The sequence below is a fragment of the Podarcis pityusensis genome (assembly GCF_964106645.2).
Source record: "Podarcis pityusensis genome assembly, chromosome: 14".
NCBI lineage: Eukaryota > Metazoa > Chordata > Lepidosauria > Squamata > Lacertidae > Podarcis > Podarcis pityusensis.
Genome location: NC_138039.1, coordinates 12,871,158 through 12,886,459, shown reverse-complemented (window position 1 = coordinate 12,886,459; position 15,302 = coordinate 12,871,158). Strand labels below are relative to the sequence as shown.

General features: G+C 43.3%; 1 protein-coding gene across 6 annotated transcripts in view; it reads left to right on the top strand.

Annotated features, from left to right (window-relative positions):
* Window positions 1-9,342, top strand: part of PRKAR1B (protein kinase cAMP-dependent type I regulatory subunit beta) — a 123,089-nt gene extending 113,747 nt beyond the window's left edge. For all 6 annotated transcript variants that reach the window (XM_080981187.1, XM_080981186.1, XM_080981185.1 and 3 more), the window contains 2 exons: window positions 2,283-2,364; window positions 4,714-9,342. In XM_080981187.1, coding sequence (XP_080837313.1) covers window positions 2,283-2,364; window positions 4,714-4,886 — 255 coding nt within the window. In that variant the 3' untranslated portion in view covers window positions 4,887-9,342. The remainder of the gene's footprint in view (window positions 1-2,282; window positions 2,365-4,713) is intronic.
* Window positions 9,343-15,302: the final 5,960 nt, after the last annotated feature.

Here is a 15,302-nt window from a genome sequence, read left to right as displayed (position 1 = left end):
ACAAGAATGGGGGGGTGGAATGTGTTTGGAATAGGCAATGCTCTCTGCTGCCAAACTGAGATATTTTGCTCCTTCTACATCTTCTTTTTTTAATATTGTGGAGGCTGGCCATCTCTGCCCTCCTGCAGCAGATTAGAGTCGCAGTATTCCTTGGATTCAGAAGGCAACTGGGTGGCAGAAGAGATTGCTCCAGAAAACTCTCCGCTATTGGGCTCTGATATGTGGAGGGAGAGCGAGGGGCTGTGGGGACACACTGCAAGCATCAGGTTTGAGACCAGACAGGGTGGTTTATTCTCTTTTTCCTTACAGAATGCAGGAGTGCAAATCTCTCCCTGCCTGCCTGCCTCCCTCCTTTCCTCTGCAATAAATCTTAGAAATTGAGACATGAAGGAGCTTTCCTTTCCAGATAGCACAGACAAAATTATTTGGCTGAGTAATGAGCGTTTGGCCACAATAAGGGAATTTTATTTTTTCATAGCAACATGTGAAACCTTGTGCCAGTTCGGGCCACTTGGTCCATCTAAACCTAGTATTGTCCACTCTGACTGGCAACAACCCTTCTGGGTTTTCAGCTGAGACCTTGCTCATTCAAAGCAGTGGCTGTGGTGGCTGAATGAATGAGTGGAAGACACTATAGTTGCACCTCCCACCCAAGGAGTCTTGGGAACTGTAGTGTGTGTTTTTTTAAGGGTGCTGTGAATTGTCGTTCCGTTAAGGAGGATTCCCAGGATTCGTGAAGTGGGGAGAGGAGAATGTGCTTCACCTGTATGGTGTGTACACAGACATAGAAAAAGATTTGGCAGAATGCAAGGCAGCACCTGAGTAATTAAGGCTCTCTTGCAGAATGGCCATAATCTCTGGGAGATTATTCCTACTCGGCCACTGAGAGCAGCAGGTATTAATTGGGCAGTTGTTCGGCACGTCTTCCAAAATGTGCAGACCTGCATGATGCCCTCTAGCCCTTTCACTTGGCCGCCACAATCTTCCAAACACGAGACTCATCAGACAACGAAACTCCTCTGGGCGAAGGCAAGACTTCAGAGGTTCCTTCGCTGCTCCATCTTTTTTTAAAAGCCAAATGAAAATTTAAGCAAACAAAAAACAGCCATAGGTTTCTTGTGACTAGTGTGTAGGGATAGATGCGTTTTGTGTCGATTCCACATGTCGGTTCCGTTCTGTCACTGAGGAAAACTTGGCAAGTTTTGCTAATGCTGAAGTTGACATACAAGAGGAATGCAGTCAGTGTATAATAAGGACATACTTTTACAGAAAGATGGGCAATATCTATTCAGTTCTGGAATGATAAATGATGACATTCCACCTTATAACTTACATCGATTTAATATTTTATTTTATAAGTGTTTTTTTTTCTTGGTACACCCCCCCTTTTTATTATATTTCTTCCATTTACCGTATTAATTACTGGTTGTTGAATTGCTAGAGTGAAAATTTACAATCAAACCTTTTTAAAAAGAAAAACCTCCATTCTGTCTCCATTTTTGTATCAAATCTGCATTTAGCGACACACAATCATTTAAGTAGGTGTTTTATCACAAAATAAACATACAACTCTCAGGTATGCAATTCTCCGCCCCCTCCCACTAATTTTTTATTATGCAAGAAAGAGCATGAAATGGAAAACAGTAGCAGTAAACAACCACAATAGTAATAAGGAACAGCATAGGTACTCAGAGCATGACTGGTCCCAAAGCGAGCACAAAGCACAGTGCTAAGGCAGATAACTTTGGGCTGCAATAGCTTGAGCTATTGAGATACGGGGGAGTGAGATGACTGCCTCTCTCTTCACAGACATATTTCAAAACTGCAAACCAAACTTTGCCCAAGTGATCAGACTTCTTTGCAATGCTGAGCAAGGTGTTCTGAAACATATGCACTTCTAAGTGTGTTTTATCCTTAAATGCTCATCTTAAAATGCACTTTGATACTTTTTTTTTAACCAAGAACTGAACTGCGAAATTCAGAGAAGTGTGAAATGTAAAGGGGTAATTATCTGAGCAACCCTGTCTATAGAAAGGCAGCCTAAGCTACCCCTGTTCCAAACTCTGCTCAGGAAGAATTTGGAGGTACTTAACTCACAACAGCCTTTGGAACGACTGAGTTCTACCAGCTTGCTAGGTCAGGTGACCGAGGTGAAAGGAGTTTCAACTGGGGGGCCAGTGATTAATCCTGGGACTTTCTACACGCAAATCATGATGGGCTACGGTCCCTCTCCCAAACTTGTGCATTCAAGCAAAGCAAACCTTTCTGCCTCTGTTTTTCAGGGCACAGCTTCCGTTCTCCAGCGCAGGTCTGACAACGAAGAGTATGTGGAAGTCGGACGGCTTGGACCATCAGATTATTTTGGTAAATTCCCAATTTTATTTTTTTTTTTAAAGCAATTTATTAGGTTTTACAATAAAAATAAACATAATAAGCAATATAACATTGATCTTAACATATTTTCACATTTTCTTTGGACTTCCTCACATCTCCCGCTCCCACTTTCATCGTTGTAACATTTGGTCAGCAATTTATCATCTTATTTAAATTCTTATATCCCTTCTATATTTCATAATCTTATAATTCTCAGAAGGAGCTAACTTTCACAGTCTTACTTATTTTCTTAAAAACTTCTAAATTTAGTGGTGCTCAGTTATTTTGATCTAGCATCTTATTTAGCATTCACTCAGATTACAATACTTTTGTAAATAGTTCTTAAATTTCTTCCAGTCCTCCTCAATCCTCTCTTCTCCCAGGTCACGGATTCTGCCGGTCATTTCAGCCAGTTCCATGTAGTCTATCAGTTGTATCTGCCATTCTTCCAGTGTGGGTAGATCTTGAGTTTTCCAATGTTTTGCGAGAAGTATCCTTGCTGCTGTTGTTGCGTACATAAAAAATGTCTGGTCCTTCTTTGCCACCCCTTGGCCGACAATACCCAAAAGGAAAGCCTCTGGTTTCTTAGTGAAGGTATATTTAAATACCTTTTTCAGTTCATTATAAATCATTTCCCAGAACGCCTTCACTTTAGGGCAAGTCCACCAGAGGTGGAAGAACGTTCCCTCGCACTCTTTGCATTTCCAACACTTATTATCAGACAGGTGGTAAATTTTAGCAAGTTTGACTGGGGTCATATACCATCTATAAATCATTTTCATTACATTTTCTTTCAGAGCGTTACATGCAGTAAATTTCAATCCATTACTCCACAACCTCTCCCAGTCCTCAAACATGATATTGTGCCCAATGTCCTGTGCCCACCTTATCATAGCCGATTTAACCGTTTCGTCTTGTGTATTCCATTTCAACAGCAAGTTATACATCCTTGAAAGTACCTTAATCTTTGGTTCTAGCAATTCTGTTTCTAATTTCGATTTCTCCACCTGGAACCCTAGTTTCTTGTCATTTTTAAAAACTTCTTTAATCTGAGCGTAGTGTAACCAATCTCGCACTTTGTCTTTCATTTTCTCCAAACTCTGCAATTTCCAATTGTCTCCATCCTTTTCTAGTATTTCCCAATATTTTGGCCATTTAGCCTCCATATTGGGTCTTTTTCGGGCCTTGGCTTCCAAAGGTGAAAGCCACCTTGGTGTTTTATTTTCCAGCAAGTCTTTATATTTTGTCCAGACATTAAACAATGATTTTCTGACAATATGGTTCTTAAAGGCCTTATTTGCTTTAACCTTGTCATACCATAAATATGCATGCCATCCAAAGGCATTGTTGAACCCTTCCAAATCTAACACATCAGTGTCTTCAAGAAGTAGCCAGTCTTTTAGCCAGCAAAACGCTGCGGCTTCATAATACAACTTTAAGTCTGGCAGGGCAAAGCCCCCTCTTTGTTTTGCATCGGTTAAAATCTTAAACTTAATTCTGGGCTTTTTGCCCTGCCAGACAAACTTAGAAATGTCTCTCTGCCACTTCTGGAAGCACTCCTAAAAATTCCCAATTTTATTTCAGTTTGGGAAACAGTCAGGAAGACAAGCAAGTGTAGGTTTATTATGTCCTTGGGGTGGCTATGTAGGAGTGGCCCTGTTCCGTTGTGCAGGATGTGAATCTCCCTTTGTGCTTCCACATGAGGCCGTCGCTGAGGCGGCGTGACAGATTCTAGTGGCCAATTGGCTAAAGTAGCCATCTGAAAATTACTCAAGATGGCCTACAGTACGATCCAAATGGCTTGGAATGTAATAATATATATGAAGATCGCTGCTGGATCAGGCCAGTGGCCCATCTAGTCCAGCATCCTGTTCTCACAGCGGCCAACCAGAGGCTTTTCATAGGCCCACAAGCAGGGACTGTGTGCAACAGCCCTCTGCCCACTTGTCATTCTCAGAGATGTGTCTTCACAGGCATACTGCCTCCGACAGTGGAGGTAAAGAGGGATATGGCTTCCATTCCAACCTGTATTAGCCACAAGCAGTGCTGTTTCCATTCTGCTGCAGACCAGTTTCTGCCAAATCCATTAACTCATCCAGCTGTCTGCTATACATAACTTACATTAACTTTGCATTGCATTCATTACAATGTAAAGGAAACATGATTGAAAAATAATTAACTGGGTATCATTTGCAGACTTAAACTCACACACACACACACACACACACAATGTGAGACAATCCCACAGAGAAGAGAACAGAGGCTGTGATCAAAGCAACAGGTAACATGCAAAATCTTCAGAAATGTGATAATGGTATTTTCCCCCTCTCTCTCTTCCAGGAGAGATAGCCCTCTTGCTCAACAGGCCCCGGGCTGCCACTGTGGTGGCTCGTGGGCCCCTGAAGTGTGTCAAGCTGGATCGCCCTCGCTTCGAACGAGTCCTTGGCCCTTGCTCAGAGATCCTCAAGAGGAACATCCAGAGATACAACAGTTTCATTTCCCTCACTGTTTAAGTCATTCCTGCTGGCTGCCTTTTATGTTAGAAACTTGTGCACTTAAATTTCGACCCATGCCGTTCCATAGCTTTTTGAAGAAAACAAGAGACGTGTGTATTTTATGTATATTTTTTAAATGATCATGTCAGCGGCACTAGATATCCAATCATCATCTTTGTTATTATGTTAGAAAAAAGGCAGTAGAGAGCTCAATGAAAGTGGCTTTCGTGAACTATTTGTAGGATTTTTTAAATTTATTTTTTCACATCCTGAATTACATTCCTGGTTGCCCTGGTCATGATGCCTCTCGGAATGCAATTTTAAACACTGAAAACCACACATTTCAGCATTTATTTTACCTAAGTGTGCTGAACAACTGGTTGTATCTATGTTTTGTCAAACTGTAAAACAAAACACCTAAACCCGCAACTACTTAACTTGAATATTCATCTTCAGAAGTCTTCTTAGGCGGATTAGATGTTTCCTAAGACCCTCCCCCCCCCCCAAAAAAAATTACAAAATCCCCTTTTAACATTTGTGAGAGTTGATTAGCGAATGGAGCCATAGTCCAACAAGGAGCAACAGGCACATAAGCTCATTGAAATCACCAGGCTTAAGCTACAGAGAGAGTTGAAGGATATTCAGAACAGAGACTAACACCAAAACAGATATCCCTTTTATGAATATCCTACCCTGAGTGCGCTCATCAGTGCGATAAGGTTTGTTTTCCCTTCCTTTTTGGAAGGGAAAACTCTGCCCTGAGATCGGTGGCTCAAAATAGCAACATAGTGTAAGAAGTGGGTGGGACCTCAGCTTTGCTGCTCCACATCAAAGCTCCTTCCTGCATTAAGGATACCGTAGCTCCACATGGCTCAGGAATTTGGCACCAGTGGTGAGGGAGGCTGCTTTTGGCACAGTCACGTAGCAGGTGACTTGGGCATGGCAATGGGACACTGACACTGCCAGAACTGAAATACCTTTGGGGGGCAATTATATCTGTTACGCTGTTTCCTCTTCTGAATCCAGCATGTTATTGAGGAGGGAGTTGCCTTACACTGAGTTACTGTAGTTCTACCCAGCTACATACCTTATAGCCTCCTCTGACTGAAAGGTACCGTATTTTTTGCTCTATAAGACTCACTTTTTCCCTCCTAAAAAGTAAGGGGAAATGTGTGTGCGTCTTATGGAGAGAATGCAGGCTGCGCAGCTATCCCAGAAGCCAGAACAGGAAGAGGGATCACTGCTTTCACTGCGCAGCAATCCCTCTTGCTGTTCTGGCTTCTGAGATTCAGAATATTTTTTTTCTTGTTTTCCTCCTCCAAAAACTAGGTGCGTCTTATGGTCTGGTGCATCTTATAGAGCGAAAAGTACAGTAGGTCTCCAACAGATCTCTTTCCCTCAACCCTGCTGCTCGAGACCCTCTTAACTGAAGATGCTTAATTGAACCCGGGGCCTTGTGCATTTCATGCATGCTCTCCAGCGCTGATTCATTGCTGCTCCTTCACCGTGGAGGAAGCATCAAGCAATGGCAAGTTCTTTATGTGAAGGAACGTGGCGTGTGGCAACTGATAGTGGAATAGGCGGAGAATGAATTTGGACAGTCTTTAAGGCAGAGATGGCCAACACAGCCCATAGAGTCGAATATGGAGCGATTTTGAGGGGGCAAAAATAAACTGGGTATGTGTGACTCCTGATTAGCACCTGTGATCCCTGATCATATTTTCCACCTTAAAAGCAAACAAACTGTAAAGCTTTGGTTTTGATTGGAGAAGTGATTGGTTGGTTGTGGCAGTGGTGTTTAGCTGTATTCCCTTGCAATGTTTTCTCAATTTAGCTCTCGCTGGCCCCCGCCCTGCCCAAGCATTTATTAGCCTTGCTGGGGCTAATGGTAATAATTAATAATGCAAGGTGTCTGCCCTGCTCAGCGTGGAAGAGAATTTTGCCGCTCCCCCTGCTGTTTCCCCTGGACTTCTGGATCAGGTGCCAAAAGAGTGGCAAGATTCATCTCACCCCCTTGGCAAGGGAAAGCAGACGACTGGCTTACAAAGTAGTTCTTAAGACATCCACACACGGTGACAAGTTACTACTTGGCAGGTGATCCATCTGCATGGACTCGAGAGGTGAAGAAAACGCCAAAGAAAAAAAGAATCCAAATCCATAGCTTTTCAGAACGCGAAGTTTTGAAGCCATCGATTTATATTTCCCGCACTCCCTAAATTCGCAAACCTTGGCAAAGGTCAGATCTCTTTGCTGTGGGAATTGCTTACTTGTACCCTGAATGAGAGTTTAGTCACCGTTTGCATAAATGTTTAGATGGACATTTACGGAAGCAGGGAATCCGCTGCGTTCTGACAATAATTCATTTCAGTGATATTCGTAAAATGTGAACTGATTTTAGACTGTAGTTTGTTAGGTTGTCCACCCTTTTGAACTCACTAGATTCAACACTCTAATCACGTTGCCATACAATATTTCACTCCATTCATAGGCTGCAGGCACAGTTCTGCAGGATTCTGCAAGGCTGTTCGGAATGAATGGGGGCTGCCTATGAGACCTATGGCGCCCTTTCATCTTCCAGTGAGGTTTGTTTGAGGCAGATTCCAGCTGGACTGTGTCCTGCGCCATGAATGTTAGGATGGGATCCTGTCTCTGCAAGAAGAGTTTCAGTCTCTTGGGTTCCCTCCCCCTCCACACTTTGTTTGATCTTTGTAAACTGTGTTTATTATTCTTATTTATGACCTTGGTTACTGTTTTTGCATGCATTGAGAAATGTGGAAAATCAGATGCTATGTTAGATAATGTAATGGCACCATCTAAAAAAAGATTTTTAAAATACAATATATGTAATACTTATCTAAGTCTCCTTGTGAAATGTTTTGGTATTCTGTCCTGTGTGGATTTTTTTTTTAAAGAAAAAAAGCGCTTTTCTAAAAAAGAGAGAGAGAAAAGAGTGAATGTTTGATTGTTCTTTCTGTTTTGCTTATTGCATTTCATTGACTGCATTGGTAAAAATAAATAAATGTGCCTGGTGTAGTAATGCAGGAAACATTTGATCGCTGTCACATTGCGGAGAGTATCAGACTCACAGTGCAAAGGTTTATAGATAGAAAATTGGGTGCAATTCAACAAAAAATAGATGCACAAGTCCCATTGAAGTATACACATAGAATCTAGAACCCAGCTAGAGGTTGCATAAGTAGTGCTGCAGTGAATAATTGATAAAGTAGTTAAAATGAGTTTTTAAAAACACATTTTTAATGGACAAAAAAAGCTCCTGCTGATTAACTTTTTCTAAAAACTATTATTTTTTTAAATAAAAAAACAATTGCATTGAAGGATTTTAACCTACTGAGTACTGAAATCCAAACGCATTTACAAAAAGCTAATAAAAAGCAATATATGTCAAAAAAGAATATTCTTTAAAATTCTTCCTTTTAAAAAAACTATGGTTTTTAATGCAAGGACTTCTTGATGGCAAGCCCCATGCTTTTCTCCCGTATGGAGGGAATTCCTCCTCCAAGAGATGCAGGCATAATCCATGCATGCACTGATTTTACCTGTAAGTAAAGGCAGTCTTTTAGGAAGCAAGAAGCAGGATTTTTCCCCTAGTAGGCATGTAATTATGAACCTAAGAAGCTGGATCCGGCCAGTGGTCCATCTCGCCCAGCATTCTTGTTCTCCCAGTGTCCACCCAGGCATCCCTCAAGCAGGACATGAGCACACAGTATCCTCCCTGCCTGTAATTCCCAGACACTGATATGCAGAAGTACCGTATTTTTCCATGTATAACATGCCCCCATGTATAAGACGATCCCTATTTTGGGGGCTGCAACCAATCACATGCCCCCCCTATGCACTATCCGTGTATAAGACGACCCCTCTTTTTTATCATTATTTTACAGTAAAAAAAACCTAGTCTTATACATGGGAAAGTACGGTAAACTGCCTGCAACAGTAGTGAGAGAACATAGACATGGTGTCTAGAAGCTATTAGCAGTGTTACCCTCCATGTTTATGAGTCAGCAGAAGCATTTCCTTCTGTGTGGGAGATGGTCTAAAATCGATGAGAATAGTTAACCCGTTTTGAAGTGCTTTTGACCAGTGCTGCTGTCTAGAATTAAGAGATGTGAGTAGGGTTTTTCTGTCTGTGATAATTGACAAAGGATCTCACCATTGCTTAACTATAAAGTGGGGGCTAGCATCTTTTGTGCGCAGTTAAGGAAGTATTATTAATTTCAAATGGGACCTGGGCACCCCTAACTCTTCTGGATTGCACCCAGTCTTTGCAAGAAACCTGTCATTCGGCCAAAACCACATTGCAATTATTGTTGTAACTGTTCCAATGAAAAGCAGAAACGTGGACCACTGGAGTGCATTTCAGTGGAAGCAAAACGAGCAATGTTGCATTTTCAGGATTACCGATTGGGATGACGGGACGGAATGATGTCATGAATAAAATTATTGAAACTTAGAAGTGGTTTGTGAGCTTCTTTCAGTAAGGAAAGACCCTATGTGGCTTATACTAATAGAATGTATCATTGCATAATCTACAGCAGAAGTGAACTCATCCCAATCCTTATACTGTACCTTGGAAGTCAAACAGAATCCATTCCAGAAGTCCGTTCGACTTCCAAAACGTTCAGAAACCAAAGCGCAGCTTCCAATTAGCTGCAGGAAGCTCCTGCAGCCAATCGGAAGCCACAGAAGTCACGTCGGACATTCGGGTTCCAAAGAACGTTTGCAAACCGGAACACTCACTTCCGGGTTTGCGGCGTTCAGGAGCCAAAAACGTTTGACGTTTGGGATCCAAGATATGACTATATAGCCAAAGCGATGATGTCAACCCACAAGGTTATTGGCAGGCTTAGCAGGAACACCAGTTCTGCAGAACTACAACAGATCTTTAGAGGAGGGAACCCAAATCAGGAATATGAAGACTGAGCATGCTCAGTTGCCATGGGATGGTGCCTGACTGTGGCAGGGATGGGGCAGGAAAATGGGGGAGGAGAATGAGAAGTGGAACAGGGGGTCCTTCAAGAAAGCATGGCCGGTGGCAGCTGGAACAGGAGGACTCCACAACACGGCATGTTGTGACAGGTCTCACTTCAGTTGCAACATCATGTGCCCATTTGTCAATTGGAGGTATCCTGTGGCAGCAACCAAGATGTATGCTCACTCACATGAACAAAGGCAACTAGAGGTTCAGTAAGAGTTAAATCAAGAACAGTTAGCTCAGTTGCCTGTACACAATGTTAAGATATCCATGTACACACACCCAGAAGGGGAGTTGCTGCCACTGCACAAATCCACAGAAGTAGAAACAGGTTCAGTGTGAGCTACTGGCCTTCATTTGCAGGGATGGCTAGGTAATTTGCAGCTTTCTTTGCACTAGGACTATTTACAGTCTTCTGTGAATTGGGTCCAGAGCGTTTTCTGTGCTTACACCACTGTACCTTCCCACTGACCTCAGCCTTGACTTCCAGCCTTCTACAAACGGCTACATCACACAGCTCTTGGCTCCTTCCCATCATCTTCCACCTTTCCTCACCTTTCCCAAGAGATGAATGGGCATGTTCTATCCAAAGGTGGAATCCTTGCCCTTTGCTTCCCCCAATGCCTGTTCTCTGCTCACCTCTCCAGTCTTTTCTGTTGATCTGAAGCAGCCTTGCTCAACATGATGCCCACTGTATGTTATAGGAGTTCAATGAGTCCCGGCCAGCATGATCAATAGTTGGGGGTCAATGGGGATTGCCATTGTTACCTACCATGAGGTAGGAAATAGGATGGCCATGTGGCTCCAGTGAGACAAGCTTGTGTGCAATTGTGCCTGGGAGTGCAGCTGTACGAATCAATTCAAAACTATTGGCATGGTGTGTCCCATACCCATTTTTTTTTTTAATCCCCCACAGCTCCTAGTTGGGGAATTAAAGATTTATTTGGCTAACATCCTTTGCAGGGTAAAAGAGCTGGCCAGCCACAAAGGCAACATCTGCTACCATCTGTCCACTGGCTGGAATGCGAGGGACGTTTTGCGCTACATCAGGCTGGTCTCACCGTAATACGAAGGATCATAGTCTGCAGAGGGTGTGTGAACGACACAATTGTCCGGCGCTGGCATTAGGCACAGGATTCAGCAGTCTAGCGATCCTAGCTTCACAAAGCATGCACATAGGCTTAAAGAAAACCTCTGAAGCAGAGGGGAAGCACAGAGGAAGACTTGCAGCGGCCAAGGATTTTGCCAAAGAGGAAATTTCAAAGCGTGTTGGGAAGGTTTCTGGTTGGGCAAGGATCCTGAGAAATTTGCAGGATCCTGAGAAATTGGCAGAATTGATGCATTCATTTCAAACACTTCTGCAGGACTTTTTAGAGACAGGCACCTCTCAAAGCAGCTTACAACAATACTAAAAAGAAAATGTCAACAAAGCCCCCATGCAATAGAAATCAGGAACAGGGAGGCAAATACTGGAGTGCTTGTAAGAAAGAAAGAAGGCTGGCTGGGGCTGGCTGTGAGTTGGTGGGGCCCTAATGGACCATTGTAGATGGTGAAATGGCCTGCAGAAGGACTTCTGCTGAGGATCTCAATGGGACCTACATTTGCCTCCTGCAGTTTTGTTCTGCTATATATGGGTTAAAGGTAAAGGGACCCCTGACCATTAGGTTCAGTCGTAGCCGACTCTGGGGTTTGCGGCGCTCATCTCGCTTTATTGGCTGAGGGAGACGGCGTACAGTTTCTGGGTCATGTGGCCAGCATGACTAAACCGCTTCTGGCGAACCAGAGCAGCGCACAGAAACGCCGTTTACCTTCCCGCCGGAGCGGTACCTATTTATCTACTTGCACTTTGAGGTGCTTTCGAACTGCTAGGTTGGCAGGAGCAGGGACTGAGCAACGGGAGCTCACCCCGTCGCGGGGATTCAAACCACCGACCTTCTGATCGGCAAGTCCTAGGCTCTGTGGTTTAACCCACAGCGCCACCCGCGTCCCGTTATATATGGGTTACATGGACATAATTCAAAAAATAATACCTAGGCATGTTTATATGGAAGGAAGCAGTCCTTGAGGTTAGGTGTGTGCAAGACATTCGATTATGTTTGCATTTCAATGAGAAACTACCTATCTACCATTTTGAACCAATATGGGAATCAAATCACAGTTATCCTTCAAAAGTTGCACTTCTCTGAATTTTGCAATTTTATGATAATGATAATAATTTTATTATTTCTACTCTACTGATCTGTCTAGGTTGCACCAGCCACTCTGGGTGCCTTATTTATTTATTTATTTATTCATTAACTTTATACAGTATACCACCTTTCATCACAAGAACTCGGGGCGGTTCACAGACTAATGCAGTTCTCCAACGTATACAAAATGTAATAAACTGCATTTATTAGGGAAAGTGTACATTAAGGCGCATACATTAACGTAAAAAATATATCTTTAAAAACAACAACAGATTAGATACAGAGAAATCACTTGCAAAAATGTGCATGTTCATCAAATTGATATTAAAAATGTGTCTATTGGAAAAAATCCGCACTAAAATGCTGATGAATTTTTATTTATTTATGTGTGTGTGTGTGTGTGTGTGTGTGTGTGTGTGTGTGTGTATATAAAACCCGCAGATTGCTGTGGAAACACAGGCCTTCTCTGCGAGCAGAAGCACAACAGGAATTGGGCAAAATCTGGAAACCTATGGCAATCAGCAAGCACATACATCTGAGGCAGAATCTGGGTTTTCTCTTCACAAAATCTGACACAGAACAGTCGTGTTTAACATAGATAAAGCCCTGTCAGAGTAACCTCCACACACATGGGGCGCTGTTGCCCTTCCACTGGGACTGCTGCCCACACTCCTGTTTTGCACAGATGGCCTGAGAGGTTTTAGTGCCTGAGACGGCCTCCTCCAAATGGTGCCCCTCGTTCCCCCAGTAGCAATAATATTAATTAAAAAAAATAAAAATCAGTCATTGAGAATCTGCTGCCCTTTAATTTAGGTTGCCAGCAGACCATAAACACATCCACCTGGAACATTTTTTGGCTTTGGGGCTTGTTGCCAGAAACTCAATGGGCAAAGGCAACCCCCTGCTCCCCCCCCCATGTGTTTTTTAATTGGAAATACTGGCCTATTTATGTTGATTTTGTTGTTATTAACATTTCGATCCTGCCTGTCTTGAATAGAGTTCAGTGTGCAAATCAGGGATAGGAAATAAGCCATCCAAATATTTTTTTTGACTCCGGCTTCCATCGTCCTTGACCATTGGCCATGTTGGCTGGGGCTGATGGGAGTTGAAGTCCATCAACATCTGGAGGGAGGGGCACAGGGTCCCAGTGTAGACAGTGATTCCTAGATTATCTCCCAGAAAAATGCCTGTTTTGAGTGCTTATGATCCATTTGTGTGCCTATGACCGTTTCAGGCTGAGGCTATAATAAATATTGCTAGGCTCTACCCCAAATGATGACCGCCACTGCCAAAAACAAAGAGCTAGGCTCTGCCCTGACCCATCAAATCCAGCCTCCCAGGACTGCCCCCAAATTGCTAGACACTGCTCCATTTTTCCTTCACCAAGACTAGAATTTTGTTTATTTCAAGAGCAGGCAACCGTCCTTTGAACAGTACCCCAAATCTCTGCCACAGGAAGAATCACAGAATTATAGAGTTGGAAGAGATAATCATCATCATCATCATCACCATCATCATCATCATCTATTATTTGTACCCCGCCCATCTGGCTGGGTTTCCCCAGCCACTCTGGGCAGCTTCCAACAAAGATTAAAAATACATTTAGATGTCACACATTAAAAACTTCCCTAAACAGGGCTGCCTTCAGATGTTTTCTAAAAGTCTGGTAGTTGTTTTTCTCTTTGACATATGGCGGGAGGGCATTCGACAGGGCAGGTGCCACTACCGAGAAGGTCCTCTGCCTGGTTCCCTGTAGCTTTGCTTCTCGCAGGGAGGGAACCGCCAGAAGGCCCTCGGAGCTGGACCACATCTAGTCCAACCCCCTGCAATGCAGGAATCTTTTGCCCAATGCGGGGCTCGAACCCAGACCCTGAGATTAAGAGTCTCGTGCTCTGCCAACTGAGCTATCCCAGACTGAGTGATAGGCCCAGGCATCTTGTTATGGGAAATTTAGACTAGGGATGCGAAGGTCCTTTGTAGATACATCCTACAACATAACAGATAAGCTACTTGGCAGTGGTGGGCTAAACTCTGCACACCCGTATCTATGTTTTGAAATGAAATTGGGAGGGGCCTCTCTCAAATTGCACATGCGTGGAAAATCCCCACAGATTCTGGGCTCTTCAGTATACTCAGGATGCAACGGGAACCTGCAGTGCTCTCTGTCTCTTTCGCTCTCTCCTCTCTCTTTTCAAAAGCTTGCATTGAGACTGGGGAAGGCTCAAAAAGTCGGCTTAGCAGAGAGGAAGGCAGTCGTGCCAGGCTCAAACACATCCAAACATGCCATTTTGGTGCGTCCGCCAGCAACGCTGAATGACTTGGCAGGCGGCGCAGCTGCTAACATAATCTGGAGTGGCGACACCATTGCACTCTTGCCGCATTAATTCCAGTTTCCATTTGGCTTGTTCTCTGGGCTGAAATTTATGAAGGCCTCTGCAAGGTTTACAGCAGTGTGCTTCATAATGTGTTCTGGAGAACCCTGGGGACTCCTCCAACTTTATCAAGGGCTGCTCGGGGTTCCTTCCAGCCCTACAATTCTATGATTCCATTATTCTTTCCTGAGAAGATCAGGTGTGGCAAACAAACTTTCTTGGAAAACAAGCTCACACGCCACTATTCCAGTTTGCCTTGCAATGCGCAGCCACAGGGATGAGTTTTCTGTCTTGCTGGGAGCGTGTTCAGCTGAAATGAAATTGAGGCCCAAAGATTCTGTTAAGTGACTAGGAATAGGAGTGAAATTCAATTCCGCTCCCATTTAAAGGCAAATTTACCAAATTCACGTTTTCTGCAACAATAACAGAACTGAAACACAGCCACCCTTTCAAGGTCACTCTTCCCTGAATTTTGCAACCCAATTTTCTGACCAAAGTAATGTGTAGCAAAAGGCATATAGGGAAACTTACAAAAATGCATTATATTAAGGGAAATTGTTTTGCAAAAATGTAGAATATTAGGAGGCACCTACACTAAAATGCTAGTGAGTTTTCATGAGAACTTCTTTTTAAAAATCATAAGCTGATGTGGAAATGTGGAGTGGAAAACTACAAAACTTGAAAGAAACAAAAATTGAGTTTCCTGAATGTAACCTAAATGGTAGAGAATTGTTTTTACCTGTTGCAAGGCTGTGGTCACCTGCCCATCTATTCCCCCGCTCCCAAATGTCTCTGAGTGCTATGGACCCCTTGGCTCTGCCAGGACCTAGCATGGATTGGAAGTCCCAGAAAGACCAGGCAGAGGAGGGAGAAGAAGGAG